We start from the raw sequence: 22873 nt of genomic DNA on the forward strand, positions 1-22873 counted from the left end.
AGAGAGAGAGTGCGTGAGCACGAGCACGAGCAGGGGGGAGGCGCGGAGGGAGAGGGAGAAACAGACTCCCTGCTGAGCAGGGTGTATGACGCTGGGCTTGATCCCAGGACCCTGAGATCATGACCTGAATCGAAGGCAGATGCTTAACCGACTGAGCCACCCAGGCGCCCCTAAGTTACGGAATTTTTAATTTTTAATTGTGGTAAAATACATGTCACGTAAAATTGGCCCCATTTACCATTTTTGAGTGTCCAGCTCAGTGACCTTAAGTACATTCACATCATTGTGCAACCATCACCACCATCCATCTCCAGAACTCTTCATCTTGTAAAGCTGAAACTCTGTCCCCATTAGACCAGTTCCTCATGCCCTTCCCCCAGCCCCTGGCGACCACCCTTCTACTTCCTGTCTCCACGAAACTGCCTGCTTAGGTGCCTCATGTGAGTGGAATCATGCAGGATTTGCCCTTGGGTGCCTGCCTTTTATTTCACTTGGCATAATGTCTTCAAGGTTAACCTCATTTTTTTGAATGGGTGCGGGTCATACATTTGCTCAGTATTCATTGAAAACAGTGACAGTTCACCCTCATCCTCAACAGTGGCAATGAACTTTCAGTTATTTGTGGAGGAAGAGGAAGGCATTTCAGAGAGGACTTTACCCCTCCTGGCTCTCTCTGCAGAGCCAGGAGCTGTGGCTGGGTTATGTTTTGAAGTTCTCGTCTCCTCCTCTCTCCTCCCTTGGGAACCCATTAGCTGAACCAACCGGGTTATTTTCTTTGTTTGGTATCTCTGTGACTTCAAAGCCATTGGTACCCAGCTGCTATTGGTTACACTCCACTCCAGTGAGGAGGAGAGCATGGGGTTTGGGATAATGGCATTTCGTAGAGAGTGTGATGGGTTGCTTTGTGAGAGGGCGTTTTCCTTACTGCTCCGTGCACTTGGTCTTGGTTCCTTTGTATGTGCTGATGATAGGCATTGCTGCTTTTAGTAAGTTGGTTCTAAAAATGAATGCTGTGAAAATCATGAGTTGGACAGCATCTCATTTTGTCATTTTTTTTTTCTGTACAGATTGACTTGTTTTCTGAAGGCTTCAGGCATAGTGTTTACAAGGAAATGAGTAATAATACAACTTGTTTTGTGATATCATGAAAGTGTGCACTATTACTTTAGGTATGCTGCATATCCAACTTCCTTAAATTAAATACTTTGATAAATATAAAGCATTAGGAAAAAAGGAAATTCACATTTATAAAACACTCTCATTTTGACAGTAAAATTATGCACAATGGATGAGTTTGTAGAGGGCATATTGCTTCCCTTTTGTAGTCTTGGTATGAAGGATGGCACATGATGAGTAAAATTTAGAAACTTCTTTATAGACAAAAGAGTTCTAAGTGTAGTTGCTGTAAAAGACTTAGCGTGTGGCCTCATGTATAAATTTTTATGACTAAGCCTGCCGTTTTTGAGAAGATAGTTTATACTAACCTTTTTTTGTTTTTTATAATTTTTAGAAACAGAAAAACATAGTAAAAGGTATTTTTAAAAGTTGGTGATAGTTTTATTTCTTCTACTGGGGATGTACTTCATCTTTATTTTCTCATTAAGATAGTCTCTCCCCTAACCCTGAAGTGCATGTTTATAACCGTGTGTGTGTGTGTGTGTGTGTGTGTGTGTTCGCTCGCTCTCCTTTCTCTCCTTGTCATTGGGTTTTTCACGCTCACTGTATTCTTACTTCTTTCAGCCGCCCCACCAGCTCACCTTTGCCACAACTGTTGTGTGTTGTTCCTCTCTCTTTTCCCCTCTGTTGTGTGGGAGACCAGTCACATGGGGCTTCTCTTTCAAAGCAAGAAATTGGTGATGGAAGGGCCTGGGTTGGGGGGCGTCATTCATTACATTCCATGACTTTGAACATAACTGCCATCATATAGCCTTACACATTCAGGGACTCATGGCTGTTAGACATGATGAGGTCAGAAAATGTGGAGTCAATCTGACCTCAGAGCAAATATCACAGGCTCCCAGGTGGTTCTTGGGGTCCACACCGTGCCCTTTTGCTCAGAACGTGTTAAGTCTGTATGTGTCTTTCTGGCCTCTTGACTCCAACAGATCATAGTGGTATAATGAAAAAGGAAAGGTGGCGGATGAACTTGAAAGAAAGCTAATGGTAGCCCCAGGAGGGAAATGCCAAAGCTTGCAGAGAGCTTTCTGTGCAGGTGTGCTGGTTTTTGGGCCAGTCGTGGAAAACCAGGCTCCCCCCGCAATGCAGTGGAGGTATCAGGTTATAGAGAGGTTGTTGATTTTGTATGCACTTTGGTTTTCATTTCCTTGAATCTCTTTTCTTCTACAGACCATAGAGGGACTCTGATTAACTTTATGGGGTTGTCACCCATTATATTCATGGGGAAGGAGGATGTTAGGTGGTCCTTGTGTCCTCCCCTCAAAAATGAAGTTTAATGGCTTTAGATTATGCAGTCATAAAAGACGATGTGGCAGCATTACTCAGCAACTCTAGGCAACAATATTGGAAAAATACAGGCAATTTTCTGCTTCAGGTGAGCTAAACATCCTCTTCCTACTAGCCTGTTGCAGTAATACGCAGTGTACCTGGAAACCATGTTACCTGACAGACTCAGCGCTGGGGTAGGGCCATGAACCAGGAAGGAAACCAAAAAAGCCGGATACATGATACAAGTTCTTGGTTTTTTGTTCTGAAATTCTTTTAGGTTCCTACTCAGAACCTACGTGGTGTGATTTTACTTAAAATATTATGAAGCCATCCTAGTTTGGAAACCTTAGTAGGTACTGGTGAGAAGGATAGCTTGATAGCAAGGGACGGGATGGATGCAAAACTCCAAAGTCATGGCCATTTGGGGCGGTGTGTGGGAGCAGTGTCCTCCACACACCGAGGGTCCTTGACGTTGGGTATGAGGCAGGTCAGTGATGAGGAATCCGCATCATGAAAATGGTGAAACATGGTTTCTGTTTTTAAGGTCTATTAGAGAAGTGATATTTATGTGTCCATACTTGGGTTTTGTGTTTCACTTGTACTGATTAAAATAATTGAGAAAGAAGAAATAGTATATTTTTCAAATGAATGACAAATATTACTTACTTTTTAAAAAATTGATTAAAATCATTGTTGTGGTCCAGATTATAGAGTTGTCTTATAACCCCAGATGTATTTTCATGTCCACCCAGAGAAGGAACCAACTATGAACGGATGCCTGCTCTGATGGAGTATACATTCCACAGCTGGCAATGTTGTTTTTAATGGCCATATAGATTCCAGTAGAACCAATAATTAGATATTTCGATTGTTTTCCAGTTTCTTATATTAATAGGTGTCAATGCAGTGAACATGACCAAAACGAAACCTTTGGAGACATCCTTAATTTCTCAGGGTATATACATATCAAGGCTTTTTTTTTTTTTTTTTTTTTAAATGATTTTACTTATTTATTGTAGAGAGAGAGCAGGGGGAGAGGGAGAGAGCTCTCAAGCAGACTCCATGCTCAGCGTGGAGCCTGACACGGGGCTTCATCTCATGACCCTGAGATCATGACCTGAGCTGAAACCAAGAGTCAAGCGCTCAACCGACTGAGCCACCTAGGCGCCCCTCAAGGCTTTTGAATGCTAGATTTCCTTCCAAAGAGTTGGTAACTATTTACAGTCTCTTTGGGAAAATGAGATGACCCCCACCCTTGCCAAGATTGGATGTTATAACTTTTTGTCTTTGCTACTTTCACCAGTTTCTAGATGAAGAAGAATGCTTTGTCATTATTTTAACTTACGTTTCTGAGTAATAATGAATTTGAGTATTTGAAAATTTTCATTAGTCATTTGTGTTTACCTCAGTGAGTTTCCTGCACCTGTTATTTGCCATTCTTTTTAAAATTGGTAGAATTTTATAATTCTTCTTGATACTTAAGTGCTCTTGATTTAGTAAAGATACTAATCCTGGTTCTGGCATATACAGTGCAAGTAATTGATTCCAGTTTCTTTTGTTTGTTTTTTATTGCTCTCATGGTAGAACCATTGTGCTCTCACAAGGAAAACAAATTTAATCAAACAGTATCCTTTTATACCCTGTCAACTTAAGGAAATGTGAAACCAAACCATTGGCAGGATGATGATGCATTAATTTGTACAGTTTTTTTCTCTATACCCAACATGAACTGTTTTTCAACTATAACATATATAATTTCTTAGAACTACACTTTAATTTTCTATAATAATGAAGAGTGGTAATTTTGCTTCACTAAAAGAAAAAATACCGAGTGTTCTCTGTCAGGCATGAATATATTCAGCTTATTTTCTCATCTGCAAAATAGGAGTAATTCTTACTTCGTAAGGTTGTTTCCTATTCAGTTGTCTGGGTTGTAGTAGGTGCTCAATAAAGATCAGCTGTTTTTATGATTATGCTGATGTAAATGAATATGACAGGCCCTGTGCACTCAAATCAGCTGATAGGTCCTGGGGGCAACAGACATATAATTGATTTTATTAGAGGCTCTTCTGTAGGTGTGAACAGTGATTGTGTGTGTGTGTGTTTCTGTTTCTTTGGTCTTAGTCTTAGGTAGAATTGTTAAATCATCAATTTTATACCTACCTTTCTTTTTAATGTCAAACATTTAAAGCCAGAAGTTTCTTCTAAGACTTGCTTACCTGTATCCTACAAATTGTGATATGGTATATTTTCATTTATTTGAAAATATTTCTGATTTCTCTTAGGATGTCTTCTTTGCCACATTGCTATATAGAAGTATGTTGTTAATTCTCAAATATCTGGCTATCTTAGTGATTTCCAATTTAATTCTTTTGTTCGTCAGAGAACATTCTATGTAACATTTTTATGTTTAGAAATTTATTGAGATTTATTTTATGATCCTAGCATATAGGGTCTATGTTGAGAAATATTCAGTGTGTGCTTGAGAAAACTGTCCTGTAGTTGTTGGGTGTGGTGTTCCATAAATGTCAGATTAAGGTGGTTACTAGTGTTGTTCACATCTTTGTATCCTTATGATTTTTTTTTTAATACTTTTATCCATTACTGAGAGAGGGATGCTGAAATCTATGATTGTGGTCTTTTCTGATTTTTCTCTTTAGTTCTGTTTTTGTCTCATATATGTTGAAACTCTATAATCTGATCTGTACACATTTAGGAGTGGTGAATTGACATTATTATGAAATGTCCCTCTTAATCTTTGGCAATATTCCTTGTCTCAAAGTCTGTTGTCTGATATTAATAGAACCACACCACATTCATTGTACCTGTTGTTTGCATGGCATATCTTTTTTATCCTTTCACTTTCAACCTGTCAGTGTATTTAAAGTGCATCTTCCGTGTACAGCAACTTAGGTCTGTCTTTTGTTAATCCCTTGTGACAGTGTCTGGCTTTTAGTGTTAGTGTATTTACATTTAGTGTAAATATTGATGTGATTGGGTTTCAGCTTTTCACTTTGCTATTTATTTTCTATTTCATCTGTTTTTCGTTTTTTCCATTCCTTCCTGACTTTTTTTGGGTTTATCAGATATTTTTTAGTATTCCATTTTTGATTCCATTATTGGCTTTTTAGCAGTATCTCTTTGTGTGTTTTTAGTGTTGCCTTAGAGATCAAATAGGCACCTTAGCTTATTATAGTCTGTTTAATCTTAATGTTGGACTATTTTACATAAAATATAAGAAACATACAAGCGTAAAATTGTTACCCTTCCTCCTCATTGTTATATTTTACATCTACATACACCATGCAGTGTGGCCATTTTTTGCATTAAGCAGCCATTTGTCTTTCAAATAAATTAAAAGGAAATTTATAATCTTTTATGTTTACCTACATATTTGCCATTTTGATTTCTGTTTATTCCTTATTGTACATCTTGAGTTTTCATCTGGTACTCATTCCCTTTAACTTGAAGAATTTATTTTTCTAAGATTTTATTTATTTGAGAGAGAGCGAGAGAACGAGAAGGGGGCAGAGGGAGAGAGAGGGAGAGGCAGAAGCAGGCTCCCCATTGAGCAGGGAGCCCGATGCGGGACTCAATCCCAGGACCCTGGAATCATGACCTGAGCCGAAGACAGGTGCTTAAACGACTGAGCCACCCAGGTGCCCCTGAAGAATTTCTTTTATAATTTTTTTTTTTTTTTTTTTAAAGATTTTAGTCCTTTATTTGACAGAGACACAGCAAGAGAGGGAACACAAGCAGGGGGAGTAGGAGAGGGAGAAGCAGGCCTCCTGTGGAGCAGGGAGCCCGATGCGGGGCTTGATCCCCGGACCCCTGGGATCATGACCTGAGCCAAAGGCAGACGTTTAACGACTGAGCCACCCAGGCGCCCCTCTTTTATAATTTCTTAAGGTTTAGTTTGGTGATAAATTCTCAGACTTTGTGTATCTGAAGATGTCTTAATTTCACCATTGTCATTTGAACTAATTTGTGCTGGTTATAGAATTCAATTATTCTTTCCTTTCTCTTAGCTCTTGATAGATGTTCCACTGTCTTGTTTTCATTGTTTCTGATGTCAGCCATCAGTTGTATTGTTCCTTTGTGTGTAATGTGTTTTTCTTGGCTGCTTTCAAGACTTTCTCTTACTTTTTGGTTTTCAGGAGTTTGAGTCTGATGTGCCTCGGAAAAGTCTTTGTTTTGATAATTCTTGGTGTTCGCTAAGATTCTTCAGTATGTAAATTAATATTTTCTACCAGCCTTGGAAAAATTTCAGCCATTATTTCTTCAGATATTTTTTTCTTCTCTATTTTGTCGTCTTCTTCTAGGAATCCAGTTTCATGTATGTTTCATTCCTTGATATTGTCCCACTGAACCCTTATGCTTTTTTTCCCCCTTCAATTTCTCTCTCTTTTCTATTCTTCAGATTGTAATCTAAAAGAGTTAATGAATCTGGGAACAGATTAATGGAAGTTTTCTGCTACTAATATTATCTAGTGAATTTTTCATATTGTACTTTTCAGCTCTAAAATTTCCATTTGGTTCCTTTTGATAGTGTTCATTGCTCTCCTAGAAATTACCTATTCTAGTTCACTTATTATAACCATATTTTCCTTAACTCCTTGGACATATTTATAATAGTTTTATAGTTCTTATCTACTAATTTCAAAAAGTGGATCATCTCAGGGTCTGCTTCTATTGCCTGTATTCTTTGTCTTTGATCATGGGTCACATTTTCTTCTTTGTATGTTTAATAATTGTTTATTATGTTGGATGTTATGAGGGGTAATATTATAGGGGGCTTTGACTAAAGCATATTGAGTTTTGTGCTTATAAGCAATTCCTGGCAGGATTGGATCTATCAACCTGTGTAACGACCTACCTTCCTACTTTATGTGTCTGTGTATCTATCTATGGCAGGTATTTCCATTTTAAACTCTGTCCAAGTGCATGGCTCTTACTCTAGAGTATGATCTTTATTACTAAGGCATGATCCTCCTGGTGTCTAAATGGAGTGTCTGAGGTGCTTGTGAAGATCTCTTTATTCTGGATGGGCAGAAACTCCATGTCCCTCGTCTGACCTTTGGAGTCTCTCTTGAGCCCACAGCTGTGGCTAAACCCCTTTGCTAACTCCCTACAAAAACTTTTGGTGCCTACCCTTCTGCCACTCTGGCTTGCAAATTCCAGATATTTTTGCAACTTGGAACAGGTAGCTCTTCCTCCTTGGCTCAGTGAAACTGCTGTTCTACTGGGGCAGAAAATGCCCCCGGGCAGAAAGCCAGGCGGGTTACGGGCCTCTGCTCTGGTATTTCCCTTCTCTGAAGGCTCCCGGTCCTTTGCCGCCTGTGGGCCAGTGCCTGAAACGGCTGCTTTGTATGTTCTGTCCAGTTTTATAGTTTTACAATTGAGGGTGAGTTCAGTGCCGACCGTTCTTTCATGGTTGGAAGCAGAAATCTGACAGTTTGCTTGTAAGCTCTGTCTTCCTCATTAATAACATTAATGACACTCCACTATTCTTTGAGGCCTAGCTAGAGTATGACTGATTTTCTTTTGACAGATGATTCATTTCTGTGTTTGCTGCAGGGCTGCCATTAACTTATGTGAGCATTTCTTCCAGAGTCAGTCTTTCATCCATCACTGTACTCAGCCTCAGGCATAACCGAATGACGAGGTGTCCTGATGGTCCACCGAGAGGAGCTTTGTCTTTTGCACAAATTGTCATCTGCACCATCTTACCCTCTGGTTCTCATTGTCAGCAGCAGTGACCGTCTGTGAATGACGATTCCAGCTGGGTGCAGTTGTCTTGAGTTTTTTTTTTTTTCTAAAATGATCAGTTTTACAATCAGTTTTGTGTGCCATTCTGTCTTATTTTCATTGTTACAATTAGTTGTCAGATGTCTACTTCTATAATTTTTTTTTCTACATGAGGGATTCACGTGTATTTGTATGTGAAATTGGCTTTAAAAATACTTTCAAAATAGCTTTCAGTAGTGAAGGCACACTGAGGTTTCTTTCTTTCCTAGAGGGGCGTTTCTTTCTTTTTTTCTCCCTAGTGGGGAGAGGGTTGTATTTTTTTTGTGACTGATTTATTTACATTTGTGTAGCACTTCATAACTTTTCAAAGTGTTTTCATGTATGTCTGGCCCTTCTTTTCCCTTCACACAATCCTAGCACACAGTCTTGTTACCTCTTGCCTGGACTATGTCACGAGTTGTCCCTCGTCCCCCCTTCTTCTGAGCATCTCCTGGCCAGTCGCTTCTACAGTTCAATATTCCTAAAGTTGAGTTTCTCGCTCAAATGTAAAAAGATGTTTACTGTTCCATTTTGTTTTCCATACACTAGCTGCTTTCTGTTCTACCTTTCTAGCCAGATTTCAGGTATCCGTTACTCAGCTGCTTCTACATTTCCCTTCCCTGGCTTTGCATGCTGTTCCTTCCGGCCACAGTGCTCTTCCTTTCTCTCCATAGGTTTTCTCCTCTTCATCATGCAGGATCTGTCCTGCCCATAGTGTCACTCAGTGGAAACCGTCCCCAGCTCCCTGTGCTGCTGTCCCCACTGTCCAGGTCCCACTTGAGTTACAGGTGCTTGTCCTTATCTTGTCCCATCTCTGAATGGGAAACACCACTCATCAGTCACCTGGTGTCCTCCACGTGGTGGATAACAAGTGTCCCATTCCTAGGAACCCCGTGCTCTGTCTAGACAGTGTCTGGGGTTATTTCCATTCACATAAGGAGACTTCAGACCCAGAGTTTTCGCATGACATTACACGCAGAATTAATGACTGACTCCAGATGTATAGTCCGTCCCCTAGCTTTTGTCCTTAGACGGCCTCTCCACTCTCAGAATGTGGCTCAAAATTACTTCAGTTGACTCCCGAGTATACATCCTTTTATACTTTGGGCACGTCCAAATTCATCACAAAATGGGGTGAGAGAGTTGGCTTGTACCTCCTGTTGCTCCCTTTGTTCCTTGTGGGACGTGGCTGCCACCACATGGAGGAGTGGAAGGCCGAACCCAGGTCCCCAGAGCCCTGCTCTCACGGGTCACCCTGCTCGCATGACATCATACGAGGCCCCATCAAAGCACACTCCACTTTGCTGCTTTCCTAAGTGTGGCTTGATATCACTGTAGGAATGTGATTCTCCATTCCCCTCTTCTGTTTCAGGCGCTTCGCCTCAGTAACGTGGCCATGGGGAAGACCACCACCGGCCAGATCGTCAATCTGCTGTCCAATGACGTGAACAAGTTTGACCAGGTCAGCTGCCTCTGGGGAGCCTTTGTGCTCCCGCCCCCTAACTTGGTTTAACGTCTTGGAATTCCACGTGCCAGTTTTTCATATAGGCCAGACTTCTGTTGAGGACATAAGATGAGGATACTTTATTTTTTTATTTTTAAAAGATTTCATATATTTATTTGACAGAGAGAGGGGAGAGAGAGCACAAGTAGGCAGAGCGGCAGGCAGAGGGAAAGGGAGAAGCAGGCTCCCCGCCGAGCAGGGAGCCCGCCGAGGGGCTGGATCCCGGGACCCTGGGATCATGACCTGAGCCGAAGGCAGATGCTTAACCCGCTGAGCCTCCCAGGCGCCCTGAGATGAGGATACATTTTAACCCAGTTCTCATTTCTTCAGTGTGCAACTCAGATATAATAATATGTGTTGTCCGGTAGAGAAGAGTTTTGTTTTCCAGATGCATCTACAGCATATTTCAGTTATACGTGAGCACACAGCAGTGTTCTTGCCCAGCCTGGTGAAATGTCCCATAGTCCTTCAGGACTGGACCTTCTGAGCACACCGTGTTGATATTGCTGGCCGAATTCTTTCTCCTCCTCTGTATGATGACCTCCTGGTGGGCAGGGATTATTCTGTGCCCTGTAGAGTGCCTGCTACGTAGGAAGCGCCCTCCCCTCAAAAGATTTTATTTATTTATTTATTTATTTTAGAGAGCGTGCGTGAGCATGGGGAGAGGCAGAACGACAGGGAGAGAGAATCTCCAGCTGACTCCCTGCTGAGCGCAGAGCCCAACGTCGGGCTCCATCTCGTGCCCCTGAGATCATGACCTGAACCAAAATCAAGAGTCAGATGCTTATCCGCCTGAGCCGCCCATGTGCCCCATTTTTTTAGAAAAATATTTTATTTATTTATTAGAGAGAATGAGAGAGAGAGAGCACGAGTGAGAGAGAGCACAGAGAATGAGCAGCGGGGGAGGAGCAGAGGGAGAGGGAGAAGCAGACTCTGCGCTGAGCGCAGAGCCTGATGCGTGGCTCGATCCCTCGACCCTGAGATCATGACCTGAGCTGAAACAAAGAGACACTCAACCAACTGAGGCACCCAGGTGCCCCAGGAAGCCTTTGATAAAAAAAATGCCAAATGGGTAATCCCCAGCCAGAAACAAGCTATTCTTTTCTACCCTACCACAGTCCATTTACACTTACCTTGTGAATATACCTTCCTGTCCAGGGCATTGTAGCTGCTGGTCTGAACTGTATTGCCCTAGACTACTTCTCTTCCAATTATTCATTCATCAAACATGAACTAGGGTTCCTATTTAGTTTTGGGGATGAATAAGACTTAGTTTCCTCCCAGGTTTCATAATACAGGCTTTTGTGAGGTACCAGGGAGCCGAGGGGAGGAAGTTTGGGGGACGTGGGGCAGACAGAATTGAGATCTTCCTTCGGATGCTGTAGTCTAGTCAGGTTCCCTGGATGTCCCTGAAGCCTGCTCTGCGGTGTTCTGGAATAGCTTCGTCTGGGGTGGATCCTTGGATTTTTGCTTTAGTAGGTTTAAAACCCACTGTGATCATTTCTGTGTAGGTTCCCGTCTGTTTTTTCCAAGCTGGTTGTTTCTCTGCTGGGTCCTTACTGGGTTTGTGTTTCTGTTGCCCTAAGAAAGCATCCTTTTTTCTTTTAAGGTGACCATATTCTTGCACTTTCTGTGGGCAGGACCACTGCAGGCGATCGCAGTGACTGCCTTGCTCTGGATGGAAATAGGAATATCCTGTCTTGCTGGGATCGCAGTTCTGATTATCCTTCTGCCCTTGCAAAGCTGCCTCGGGAAGCTGTTTTCATCATTCCGGTAAGAGAATCATTGGTTTAAAAAATAGGTGGTATGTATTTGTTAATATCCATGGTCTGCCCCATGCTTCTGTTCAAAAACAAAACGTCTTCCGTGATCTCTTATTTCTGCTGATTGTCGGCTGCTCCGGCTTTAGCCAGTGGAGGCTCCGGCCTTGAGCTGAGGGCCAGTCTTGAAGCTGGAGAGGGGAAGGCATCCGCTGGCTCCTCCCGGCTGGCTTTTCAGGCACACTGTACCTCATAAGTAGTGTCTTCAAGCGGAATTTACATATGATGAAGTTATTTAAACATGTATTAAATAATAGTACAATTTAAATATCCATTTCGAGGCTCAGGTCTGGCTGTGTGTATTGTTTTTTTTTTTTTTTTTTAGATTTTATTTATTTATTTGACAGAGACAGGGAACACAAGCAGGGGGAGTGGGAGAGGGAGAAGCAGGCTTCCTGTTGAGCAGGGAGCCCGATGTGGGACTCGATCCCAGGACCCTGGGATCATGACCTGAGCCGGAGGCAGACGCTTAACGACTGAGCCACCCAGCGCCCCTGGCTGTATGTATTTTTATGATGCTTGTGTTAGAACCATTTTCAGGTGTGCAGATGTGTGTCTTGTTTTTAATTCAGTGTGTCCATTAAATTACAAGCTCCCCAAGGGCAAGGTCAGCCTCGATTGTGTCTTTATATGTCCCACAGTCCTAGCAGTGTATGTGGTAGAGGAGTTGATGGTCCCAGAGGGTTAGAAGTGGGTCACTGTGAAGGTTGTCAGGTACGTGATGATACGCTGTTTGAAGCGCATCCAGTTTTCTCTGATGTATCTTTACTCATGGTGTTTCTCACTTTGGAAATGGCTTTGCTCTCTTTGCCATGGAGAAATGTTCTGTGTCTTTGGGGTCCCGTTCCAGTGCTACCGGAACTCTGAAGCTTCTCTTGCTCTCTCCTCTGCCCAGTAGAATTAACAGCCCTTTCTTTTCTGCCCCCCAGCACTTTGTCCCACTTTATTATACCGCAGCCAACCATATTATGGTCCAATTCCGGGCCTTTCTGCCTTCCCTACCCAACCATGACCTCCTGGAGCAGGCGGTTTGTATCTGCCTCTCTTTCGTGCCTTCCTTAGCCCCTATTGCAAGTTCTCCAAATCACTTCTTGAATTGGGATGGATTGTTGACTTCCTAATTGAAGTCTTTTTCCATTTGTGTTTTGAGTAGCAGCTGCCTGTGTCGTCTGAGCAAAGGTGCTGCCGTAGGGAGTCATTTGATCCCTGGCTCTTGGGCTGTGCCTGTGGTCATAAAGGAAGTGGGGCTGTGGCTCATCTCCCACGTCTGTCCCCTTAGGAGTAAGACCGCAACCTTCACAGACGTCAGGATCAGGACCATGAATGAAGTTATAACTGGCATAAGAATAATAAAAATGTATGCTTGGGAAAAGTCATTTGCAGACCTTATCACCTACTTGAGAAGGTAAGATTCTGTGTGTATCATAGCCTGTTTTTGTACTTTTCTGTCTCCTGCCTTCACTGAAATATTTGAGTCTTCGGACTTTGAAAGTTTAGAATGTGAACTAAAACACTGTCCACCCCGCCTCGCGCTGTATACCGTCTTAACCCGCTTTTCCATTTACTGTCTTCTTAAAGGAGAGAGAGGGTATGTGCTTCTACTACTACAAAATAAAACTCCAGATGTTTCTTAATACCCTGAATCCCAAACAAGCAATGCTGGTAGTATTTGCAAGTAGGACATTTACGCGAAAACTATAATTTATGTTAACGCAGAACAAATAGGAAGATTGTAGAGATTGGGCCAAACTGTATACATCAGTATTATTCATGCCAAACAGAGAAACAGAGCCATGGAAATGCTGTTCCTCTTTGTTTTGCTTTATGTTTGTGGAATTGTTTTCAGTCTTTGATTTAAATATTTGGTGTGTTTGGCCCTCGCGCGCACGGTATTTCTTTGTCAGCACCGCGTCAGCACTGTGCCCCTGCTCACCGCTGCATCTTCCTCTCCTTCGAATGCACTCAGCTGCCTTCTTCTCAGGCCCCCAGCGAGCCCGACTAACCTAGCTCACCCCCCCCCCCCCCCCCGACCCAGGTTCCACTGCTCTGAGTGAGACTCTTCTCCGGGGGCCCATGGGGCCTCTTACTAGCTGTTTCTGTCTCGTGCATATATTTTAGATTCCTTTTTCTCTTCTCCCATGAGTTCATGAGCTCCTAGAGGAGACAGGCTGTGTGTCTGGCTGCCATCAGCAAGGAGCCCAGCACAGGACTTGTATTGACGCACGTTTGTTGACTGAATGTTCATATGCGGTTGGATTGACCCAGGATGTTAATGTGCGACATGAAGCCTCCATTTAGTTCAGATGAGCGAAGTGGTTATGAGTATGTGGTCCTTGTGTTGGGATTGGCCCCGGGCTGTGTGCTGTAGGATATTTCCATAATGTGAGGAAAGATTTGTCTTAATCCATGTCCCTCCCTAGAAAGGGGCCATATGCAAAAGGCACTGGAATTCACGACTTGGATGTCGATGCTTCCTTGTAAACCTGTATCCTACTCTCTTTTCCAGGAAGGAAATTTCCAAGATTCTGAGCAGTTCCTACCTCAGAGGAATGAATTTGGCATCGTTTTTCGTTGCAAGCAAAATCATCATTTTTGTGACTTTCACCACCTATGTGCTTCTTGGCAACGTGATCACAGCCAGCCATGTGTTTGTGGCGGTGTCTCTGTATGGGGCTGTGCGGTTGACCGTCACCCTCTTCTTCCCCGCGGCCATTGAGAAGGTGTCCGAGGCGGTCATCAGCATCCAAAGAATCAAGGTCCGGTGACAAACAACCTTTTTATCTATTTTTTTTTTTTATTGGTTTAAAGATTTTTATTTACTTATTTGAGAGAGAGAGCAAGAGAGAGAGAGAGCATGAACGGGGTGAGGGGCAGAGGGAAAAGCAGACTCCCCATCGAGCAGGGAGCCTGACTCGGGGCTCGATCCTGGGACCCCGGGATCATGACCTGAGCCGAAGGCAGACGCTTAACCAACTGAGCCACCCAGGCGCCCCAACAAACAACCTTTTTAAGTTGTAGGTGGATTGTAAGCAAAAGGCCTGTTTTGATTTTGGTGTCACCATGTTGTGGTTAGGTGAGGTTTAACTTTCTCAGCATCAAAGCCAGCAGTCATTCCAGAATGATGTCCGTATTCCCCTCCCTGTCGTCTTAGGTAGAGTGCACTACAGATAACTAAGTTGCTGCTCGTGTATGGGCGGCAAGATAAACAGCAGTGGCCCAGGGCTGTGGGGTATCGTGGTAGCTGCAGGGTGATTACGTCTACAGCAGCAGAAAATTCACAAGCAGATTTCATCCCTTGGGCCATCTCGAATGACTAGGTAGCGACTGGTAGCAGTCTGGGGAGGCGGGTGGGGGGGTGGCGGGGAGGAAGATTCCTCTCTGGGCTGAGAAGGGAAGAGCTTGCAGAAGGGCCCTGCTCCTTAGGCAGTGAGAATGGCCTCGGCCTCGAGCGCTTCTCCCTGATGAAAGGTGGGTTCCTTCCTCCATAGATGCCTGGCTTGTGGTTTCTGAGTATGCCTGTGGGTCTCCTTTCACGTTCTGCCTGTCTCAGCCCATTCCTGGGAAGGTCCTCCAAATTTGTTCCCCCCCCCCCCCCCCCCCCACGCACCATACCCACTACCTCCTTTTCAAATTAGCTGTCCTACATTGCTCAGGGCAAATAACTTACATCACCAAGATGTGGCCCCACACATGGTAGGTGCTCAAGTATTTGTGTGTTTATAAAGCGGTCCAAAATGAAGATAAATTGGCCCTGTGAGGGGGCCAGGGCGTGAACTTGAGTGCCTGGGTTTTACAAATAAACCTGGTTTTCCTATTCCTCCACAGCGCTAGATATGTAGTAATACAGCTCTAGTGAGCTTGATGGCTCTGGGCTTGATTTTTTTCTCTTTCTCTTTCTGTTTTTCTTTTTCTTTCTCTTCTCTTTTCTTTTTTTCTCTTTCCTTTCCTTTCTTTTTTTTTTTTTTAATAGTTTTTTCATAAAAGCTGAGATTTTTCTTATGACAAAGTTTCTATCCTATAAAAAATTATTACCCAGGAGAGAGCTCGGTCTTATGGGGTCAGTTCTGGTCCCCAAGTTTATCATTCTTTCCGACAGCGGCTTCCAGCAACTTTTAAGTGGTGACCCATGCATTTCAATAAAATTTCTTTATCTTATTAAAGATTTTTTTTTTTTTTTTAAAGATTTTATTTATTTATTTGACAGAGACACAGCGAGAGAGGGAACACAAGCGGGGGGAGTGGGAGAGGGAGAAGCAGGCTCCCCGCTGAGCAGGGAGCCCAATGTGGGGCTCGATCCCTGGACCCTGGGATCATGACCTGAGCCGAAGGCAGATGCTTAACGACTGAGCCACCCAGGCGCCCTTAAAGATTTTTTAAAAAATTTATTTATTTGGGAGAGGGAGAAGTAGACTCCCCTCTGAGCAGGGAGCCTGATGCAGGACTCAATCCCAGGACCCTGGGATCATGACCTGAGCCAAAGACAGATGCTTAACTAACTGAGCCACCAGGCGCCCCTCAGTAACATTTCTCTTATGTAGCTTTTGCGTCTTGCAAGAGCACATCTGGGGACATACTTTGGCCGTAGCGATGTTCTAAGTGTACAGAGAACTTTTCCAGATTCCAGCTTCCTATGTAAGTTTTCCTGGAATTCTGCGATTGTCACCACTGCAGCTCGTGCTTACTGTGTCTGGGCACATGATGTCCTTTCATCCTGACCACAACACGGAAGCATGAGTGTCCCCACTTGACAGGTAGGGAAAGCATTCCTGCAGGAGGTGGGCCAGTGTGCCCATCTGCACACGGCCCGTCAGTGATGCACGGGGCTTTTTCCCAGACCCTGCTTTCTTACCTGCCGTTATGTTGCCTACATTGCTCTCCTAGTACCATGTTGGGCACGTCATGGGCAGCAGATAAATACTGGATTGACTGAAGCAAAAGTTACAGGAAAGGGCTGGGACCAGCAGAGGTGCAGGGTGGCCCAGCTTGTACTAGAAGCTAGAGAAACGCAGTGAGGAAGCAGACTGGATGGGCATTCCTGGGACAGCAGGCCTTGAGGGGTTCCTGGCCCAGGGGAGCTGGGTCTTTATCTGCGTCTCCCCCGTTCTGTGTGCATCTGTGTATCTCAGACCAGCCCAGCTGGACTTGGTGGGTCTTAGTGAGGCACAGTCAATGTAGACTCTGCTGGCCTGCCTTCTGGGCTCAGCTCTTGGGCCTCGTAGATAGGTAGAAACGCCAGTCTTACTTGGTCAGCAACATTAGTTTGGCCATCATGAAATAAAGGAAGATTAAGACCACGCGGCTTTAAAGTGTATCTCGAGTCAGAGGGCAGTCTGGAGATAGAATTCTCTCGTCTTTTGAGGTCAGTCTTTTCTTTCCTCTTAAGGGCTTCAACTGATTGGGTGAGGCCCACCCACCAATATGGAGGATAATCCGCTTTATTTAAAGTGCACTGATTTAAATGGTAATCTCATCTAAAAACTACTCTCACTATAACATCTAGATGTGTTTGCGCAGAGGAGTGGTGGAAGGGGGTGGTTAGTGTGGGAAACTGCTTCAGGGTGGTGTCGACGTAATTATCGAAGTATCTTCTTTTCTTTTCTTTCTTAATTTTTTTTTTTTTTAAAGATTTTATTTATTTATTTGACAGAGAGAGACACAGTGAGAGAGGGAACACAAGCAGGGGGAGTGGGAGAGGGAGAAGAGGGCCTCCCGCCGAGCAGGGAGCCCAATGCGGGGCTCGATCCCGTGACTCCAGGATCATGACCTGAGCTGAAGGCAGACGCTTAATGACTGAGCCACCCAGGCGCCCCTCTTATTTTCTTTTAGATCTTAGACTCTTTTTCAGCCCGTATGGTTTCTATAACCCTTTAAGAAATTTCAATCTTAAGTGCATCAGAATCACCTGGAGTGTTTATTAGAACTAAATTATCACACGTTGGAGATTCTGATTCCCCGGGTCATGCAGAGCCCAAGGTATCTATGTCTTAGGCAAGTGTGCTTGTGTATCTGAAAATATGCCTCGTGTGGAGACCATTGCCCCACCCACGGAAAAAAGCACACAAAGCCAGGATGTGCTTAGCCAATATAAAAGATGTCAGGATCATGTTAAGACTAAAATCAGTTGAGGGGTGCCTCGTTGGTTCATTTGGTTAAGTGTCTGCCTTTGGCTCGGGTCATGATCCCAGGGTCCTGGGATACAGCCCTGCGTCGGGGTCCCTGCTCAGCTGGGAACCTGCTTCTTGCTTTCCCTCCCCCTGCTTGTGCTCTCTCCCTCTCTCTCTCTGTCGAATAAGTAAATAGAATCTTAAAAAAAAGAAAAAAGACTAAAATCAGTTGAGGAGAAACTAACAGCTGTCTTGGTTTATGCTGGACTTTTGGAGGGCCCATTTGGAATCCATTCAGTCACTCCACAAAGTAACTGAGCACCTACCTTAAGCCTGGGGCTGTGCTAGATGCATATATACAATGATAATGCACAGAAGTCCTTCCTGCTTGGAATTTATGTATCATCAAGTGAGGGTTGGTAAATACTGAAACAATGACACTTGTTAATGTGCGTTTTGTGTCATTAGTCCTTGAAAGGGAGTCTGAGGTGCTCTGAGGTGCTTTGCAGACACACTGGTGTAATTTTGGAGGTAAGCTTCCCGGCAAGGCTGAAGGAGTGACCTGGAGAGTTACATGTTGGGGGCGTTAGGAGGGGGTGGGGAAGAAGAGGGGTTTGCGAGAGGTAGGAGGCTGATATTTTGCATTTTTGTGGGGATAGTTATGTGGCAAAAGCTCTTAAAGAGCGCTTGGTACACTAAAAGGAGATCCATGAATTTGAGGAACCAGGAATGTCTGAGGCTGCAGAATAGAGAGTGCTGGAGGCCTGAGCAGGGGATGCAGCCCCCTACAGACAACTTGAAGGTGTTTTGCCTTCTCAGAGCTCACTCTGGCTGCAGCCTGGGGACTGGATCAGAGGAGGTGGGGGTGGTTGCCCAGGGCAGAGCTGGAAGATGCAGTCCAGGAACGGAATGACGTGGTTTGGATTAGGCTGGAATAGACCGGGGCCAGATTTGAGAGCCACTCAGGAGCACGTCTTGACTTTGGGTTCCTGACAGAGGTGATAGGCACTATTCAGAACGAACTGATCCAGTGTTCACTCTTCTTCCTATCCGTGCCTCTCACTTAGATGTGTTAACGTGCAGTTAGAGGTAAAAATGGCAGCAGGAGAGGAAGAAAAGATGCGCAGGTCAGGACTAGGCGAGGTCTGACTGTAGGGTCAGAAGCTTGGTGGGCACATAGGAGCTGTGACAATGTCTCTTGCAGCCTGGACGCGGTAGGTTGGGCAGGCCATCCAGCATGATTTCCAGGAAGATTGCATTTGGGAGTTGTAGGAGGTAAATCCAGCAGACCTTTCCCCCTTCAAGATGGCGCTATGGTCTACAACCCTGGGGGAAAGCCTCAGGTGGGCTGTGTCGTGTACTCCTCTTTTTTACACATACTTTTCAATTTCCTTTTTTCCCATGTACTGAAAATGAAGGATTTATTATGAGGTTAGAGGCCCAAGAAGTTCCTTCTATTTTTCTCTTAGTGACATTGAACGAGTCCAATAGGATTATAAAAGATCTTGTCTTAACTTCAAAGCACTGGGAGTCTTAACAACGTCTACACCCAGTAAAGTGTGTCTTTGAGGTTATATTGTTCATAAAGCTGCTTAGGCTTTTTGCCTACCAGCCGCTCCGAAGTCAATTTTTTCTGGCTTGAGTCCTGATGTCTGATACTTTCCCGCATGACCTGCTCTGGATATGCACTTCGTGGCTGTAATGGTGATTTAATGTCAGCCTTCTCATCAGCCTGAGTACTAGAGAAAAATCCAGCCAGCGCTTTTGGCACCTTTACAAGCCGTTCATGTGTTGAATGGAGTCTCATTTAACCCCCGGGAGACTGTGACTTCTTTCTCCACTCAGACCTATTATTTCCGGACAAATGCTCAATAGATGTACTTTCTCACTTTGTGCATAGTTTCTCTTTTCTTTCTTTTCTTGAAGGTGGGGGGAATTGCTATTCTAATACGCACATACTGAATATTGAATTTTATATCTTGGTGATATGCTTATGCTATAAAATTGGAATTATATTCTGTCTAGACAAGATTTATACTATTTATAACCTTCTGCTTGTTGCCTTATACTTAACTCATACCGTGTTAACGCATACTGTGTCGGACTGTAATGACGTAGTCAGTGGCTAGACTCGCTTGAACCAGTCATACGGTCTGCTTGTACCTTTAGGGGATATCCGTGATGTGCTGACCCTTTGTGAAGCTCAGTGTTATGTGGGAGCTGAGGCTGTTTGTAAGTGTGTGAATGGCATAGTCTTCTCCCTCACTGTGACTTGACATCCCCTTTGGGGACCCAGAAGTAGGGTGGGCAGTGACAGCTGGGGCCATTGTGAGCTGGTTCCCAGGAGGATTAGCATCTGAAGCAGGCTGGGAAGGATGGGTGGGTTTAGTACTCAAGGGTATCACGGTAGAGGCCACTCGGGGCGTGCGGACTGAGGTGCTCATGGGTCACTGAAGGGTTTAAGCATGGTGGACATTCTCAGAGGTGTTTCAGTGAGATCAGTAGGGGGTGGTGTTTGGGATAAGTTTGGTGCTGTTGGGGCCGCTGGGGGAAGGAACCAGGAGGTACAGGGAGACAGCAAAAAATTGTGTCAGTATCATAAATAATTGCTAGTGACATTCCAAAATTACGTTGTTTCAAGAGGAATGAAGAATTGGAAGGAGCTGAACTGTGTGGCAGAATAGGCAAGAGTTGCTACCTGGTTGACGATGGGAAAGGTGGTGGGGAAAGAGAGTTTGGGCCGGGCTGGCTTTAAAGCCTGCAAGGGAACCCTCATTGTCTGTCCGTTCTGCTGCCCTGCTCGACACCGGCGGGGGGCAGGAGGAGGGTCCCCAGCGAGCCCGGAGGAGTGGGGAATGAGCGAGCAGTCTACGACTCACCCCAGCTGGCTCTTTGGGAGAAATGCACAGGAGCATGTTTTCCTGCACAGAGGAAACTTTGCATGTCCGGCTTTTACCGGTTCTTTTGAAGTCGAACGTGGAACTCAGATTTGTAGCTTTGTGACTGGTAGAAGGATTTTAATGACTTCAAGCGTGTTGACGATTTTTGGACTTATATGTTGTTTCCCAAAAATGCTTCCACAGACTTACTTCAGTTGCTTCCTACGTTGGTTAGGGTTAGGTTTGCCCCAGAATACCCACATGAAAGCTGCGTACACAGGGTAGTTGATTTCTCTCTCCTGCACAAATCTTCCTAAGGTTGTGTGTCGGTTTCCTAGGACTGCTATAACAAACTACTACAAACTTAGGTGGATCAGAGCAACAGAAATTTGTGGTTTCACAGTTCTGGAGGCCTGAAGTCTGAAATCAAGGTGTCCTCAAGGTCACGAGCCCTCTGAAAGCTATAAGGGAGACTCCTTCCATGCATTCTCTGGCCTCCGTGGTTGCCGGCTGACCATGACGTTTCTCAGCTTGCTGTTGCCGTCACTCTGATCTCTCTTCATCGTCTCCTCGCTGGTTTCTGCCTGTGTGTCTCTGCATCTTTAACATTTTATTTTTAAGTAATCTCAATACCCAACGTGGGCGTCGAACTCACATCCCAGAGATTAAGAGTCACATCCTCCACCGACTGAGCCCACCAGGCGCCCCTCTGTATCTTCTTATAAGGACACCAGTCTCATTGGATTTAGAGCTCACCCTACTCCATTATGACCTCACCTTAATTGCATCTGCAATGATCCCATTTCTGAATAAAGTCAAATTTTGAGGTCATTGGGTTTATGACTTCAGCATATCCTTTTGGGAGGACAGAGTTCACCCCCCTAAGAAGTTCCATGGCTAGTATTCATTCTGTGGTGTTAGAGACCCAGACGCTTTCTTTCTTATTATTTCGCTGTGTGGGGCCTTGGCTAAGCTGACAGCTTCCAAGCCACTGGGTGGAAAAAGGGTTCTTGGACATTGTCACTTCCAAGGGCTTGAACTTAATCATGTGGCTACACACAGCTCCTTGGGAGGCTGGGAAGAGGAGTTCCTTTTCCAGGCTGCCATGCACCAGCTGTGAATTAGGGTCTTGTTTCCCCAGGAGAATGAGAGCAGATTTTGAGGGCCGTTAACAGTTTCTGCCACACGTTCAAAGTTTTGGGGGCGGGGGGAAAGTGGTATTGGTTGTTTATCTCATTTCTTTACCAATGCAGCTTTTCTCGTGGAATTATGTTTAGCCTTTGCAGAGCAAGAAGGTGTTTTCCTATATATGTGATTATGTTGCATTTGTAACGGTTAGCAGGACTTCATTTAATTCAGTCAGATTGCCGTGGGCAGCAGCTAACTCTGTGGAAAAGAGCAGGAAGTGCAAGATGTAGCCATTTTGGCTGCCGAGGGTATTTACTAAGGAGAAAAGACAGGGAGAATGAAAAATGCTTGTAAAATATTTTTTAAGAGCTAGAAACTTATTAGGAGCATTTTTTTTTTTTTTAAGAATAATGACAAGGGAGGGGTACCTGGGTGGCTCCATTGGTTAAGCATCTGACTTTGGCTCAGGTAATGATCTCGGGGTCCTGGGATCGAGCCCCACATGGGGCTCCCCTGCTCAGCGGGGAGTCTGCATCTCTCAACGTCAACACCACCCCCACCGCCCTCCCTCCACCCCTGCCCATACACGCTGTCTCTCAAATTAAAAAAAAAAAAAAAAAAGAATGATGACAAGGGATAGTTAATGACGAATGATACGCTGATTTGACACGTCCAGGGAGAAAGTGTACCTAAGCGCCCAGGGCAAGGTCACAGTAAATAAATGGGCAGACCCGTATTTTTCATTTGGAGTCTCTGCCATTGGTCTCGTGTCCCCAGCCTGTCCTTTCGGGCCAACTTGATTCCTGAAGGCCGGAGGGTGGCCTTCATCATTGTGTTCCCAACATCTGGCGTGGTGCTTGGCACATGGTGGGATTAGGTAAATATTTATGGAAATCATTTCCTACCAACTCCCCTGTTTATTGTTCGTAACACAGAAGTAACACAATAAAAATGTCCGGGTTCTAAATGTGTTCGCTGTTTGGAGCTGTATTTTCTCTTTAGGGAAGAATCAGGACACTTGTTGAGAAGGTTACAAAGATAGCTTTGTGAACTCTTTATTTGTGTATATACACTCTATTATATAATTATATAATGCATACTGCATTGTGATTTTTGTCAAGCCTTCAAATACAGTTGGCAAAGTGACGTATGGGCTGTGTAAAATGCTACATTGCAAATTCCCAGGAAAGCAATTACTTTTGCATA

At 44.3% G+C, this 22873-nt stretch overlaps 1 protein-coding gene across 3 annotated transcripts in view; it reads left to right on the forward strand.

Moving 5' to 3' along the window:
• The window catches only part of ABCC4 (ATP binding cassette subfamily C member 4), a 241363-nt gene that overhangs the window by 60527 nt on the left and 157963 nt on the right, over positions 1–22873 (forward strand). For 2 of the 3 annotated variants that reach the window (XM_032402753.1, XM_032402752.1), the window contains exons 5-8: positions 9605–9694; positions 11346–11509; positions 12836–12961; positions 14063–14312. In XM_032402753.1, the coding sequence (XP_032258644.1) occupies positions 9605–9694; positions 11346–11509; positions 12836–12961; positions 14063–14312 (630 nt within the window). Of the gene's footprint in view, positions 1–9604; positions 9695–11345; positions 11510–12835; positions 12962–14062; positions 14313–22873 lie in introns of those variants that run through there. The other variant, XM_032402754.1, reaches the window with a different exon arrangement.

The sequence above is a fragment of the Phoca vitulina genome, unplaced genomic scaffold (assembly GCF_004348235.1).
Source record: "Phoca vitulina isolate PV1807 unplaced genomic scaffold, GSC_HSeal_1.0 scaffold5, whole genome shotgun sequence".
NCBI lineage: Eukaryota > Metazoa > Chordata > Mammalia > Carnivora > Phocidae > Phoca > Phoca vitulina.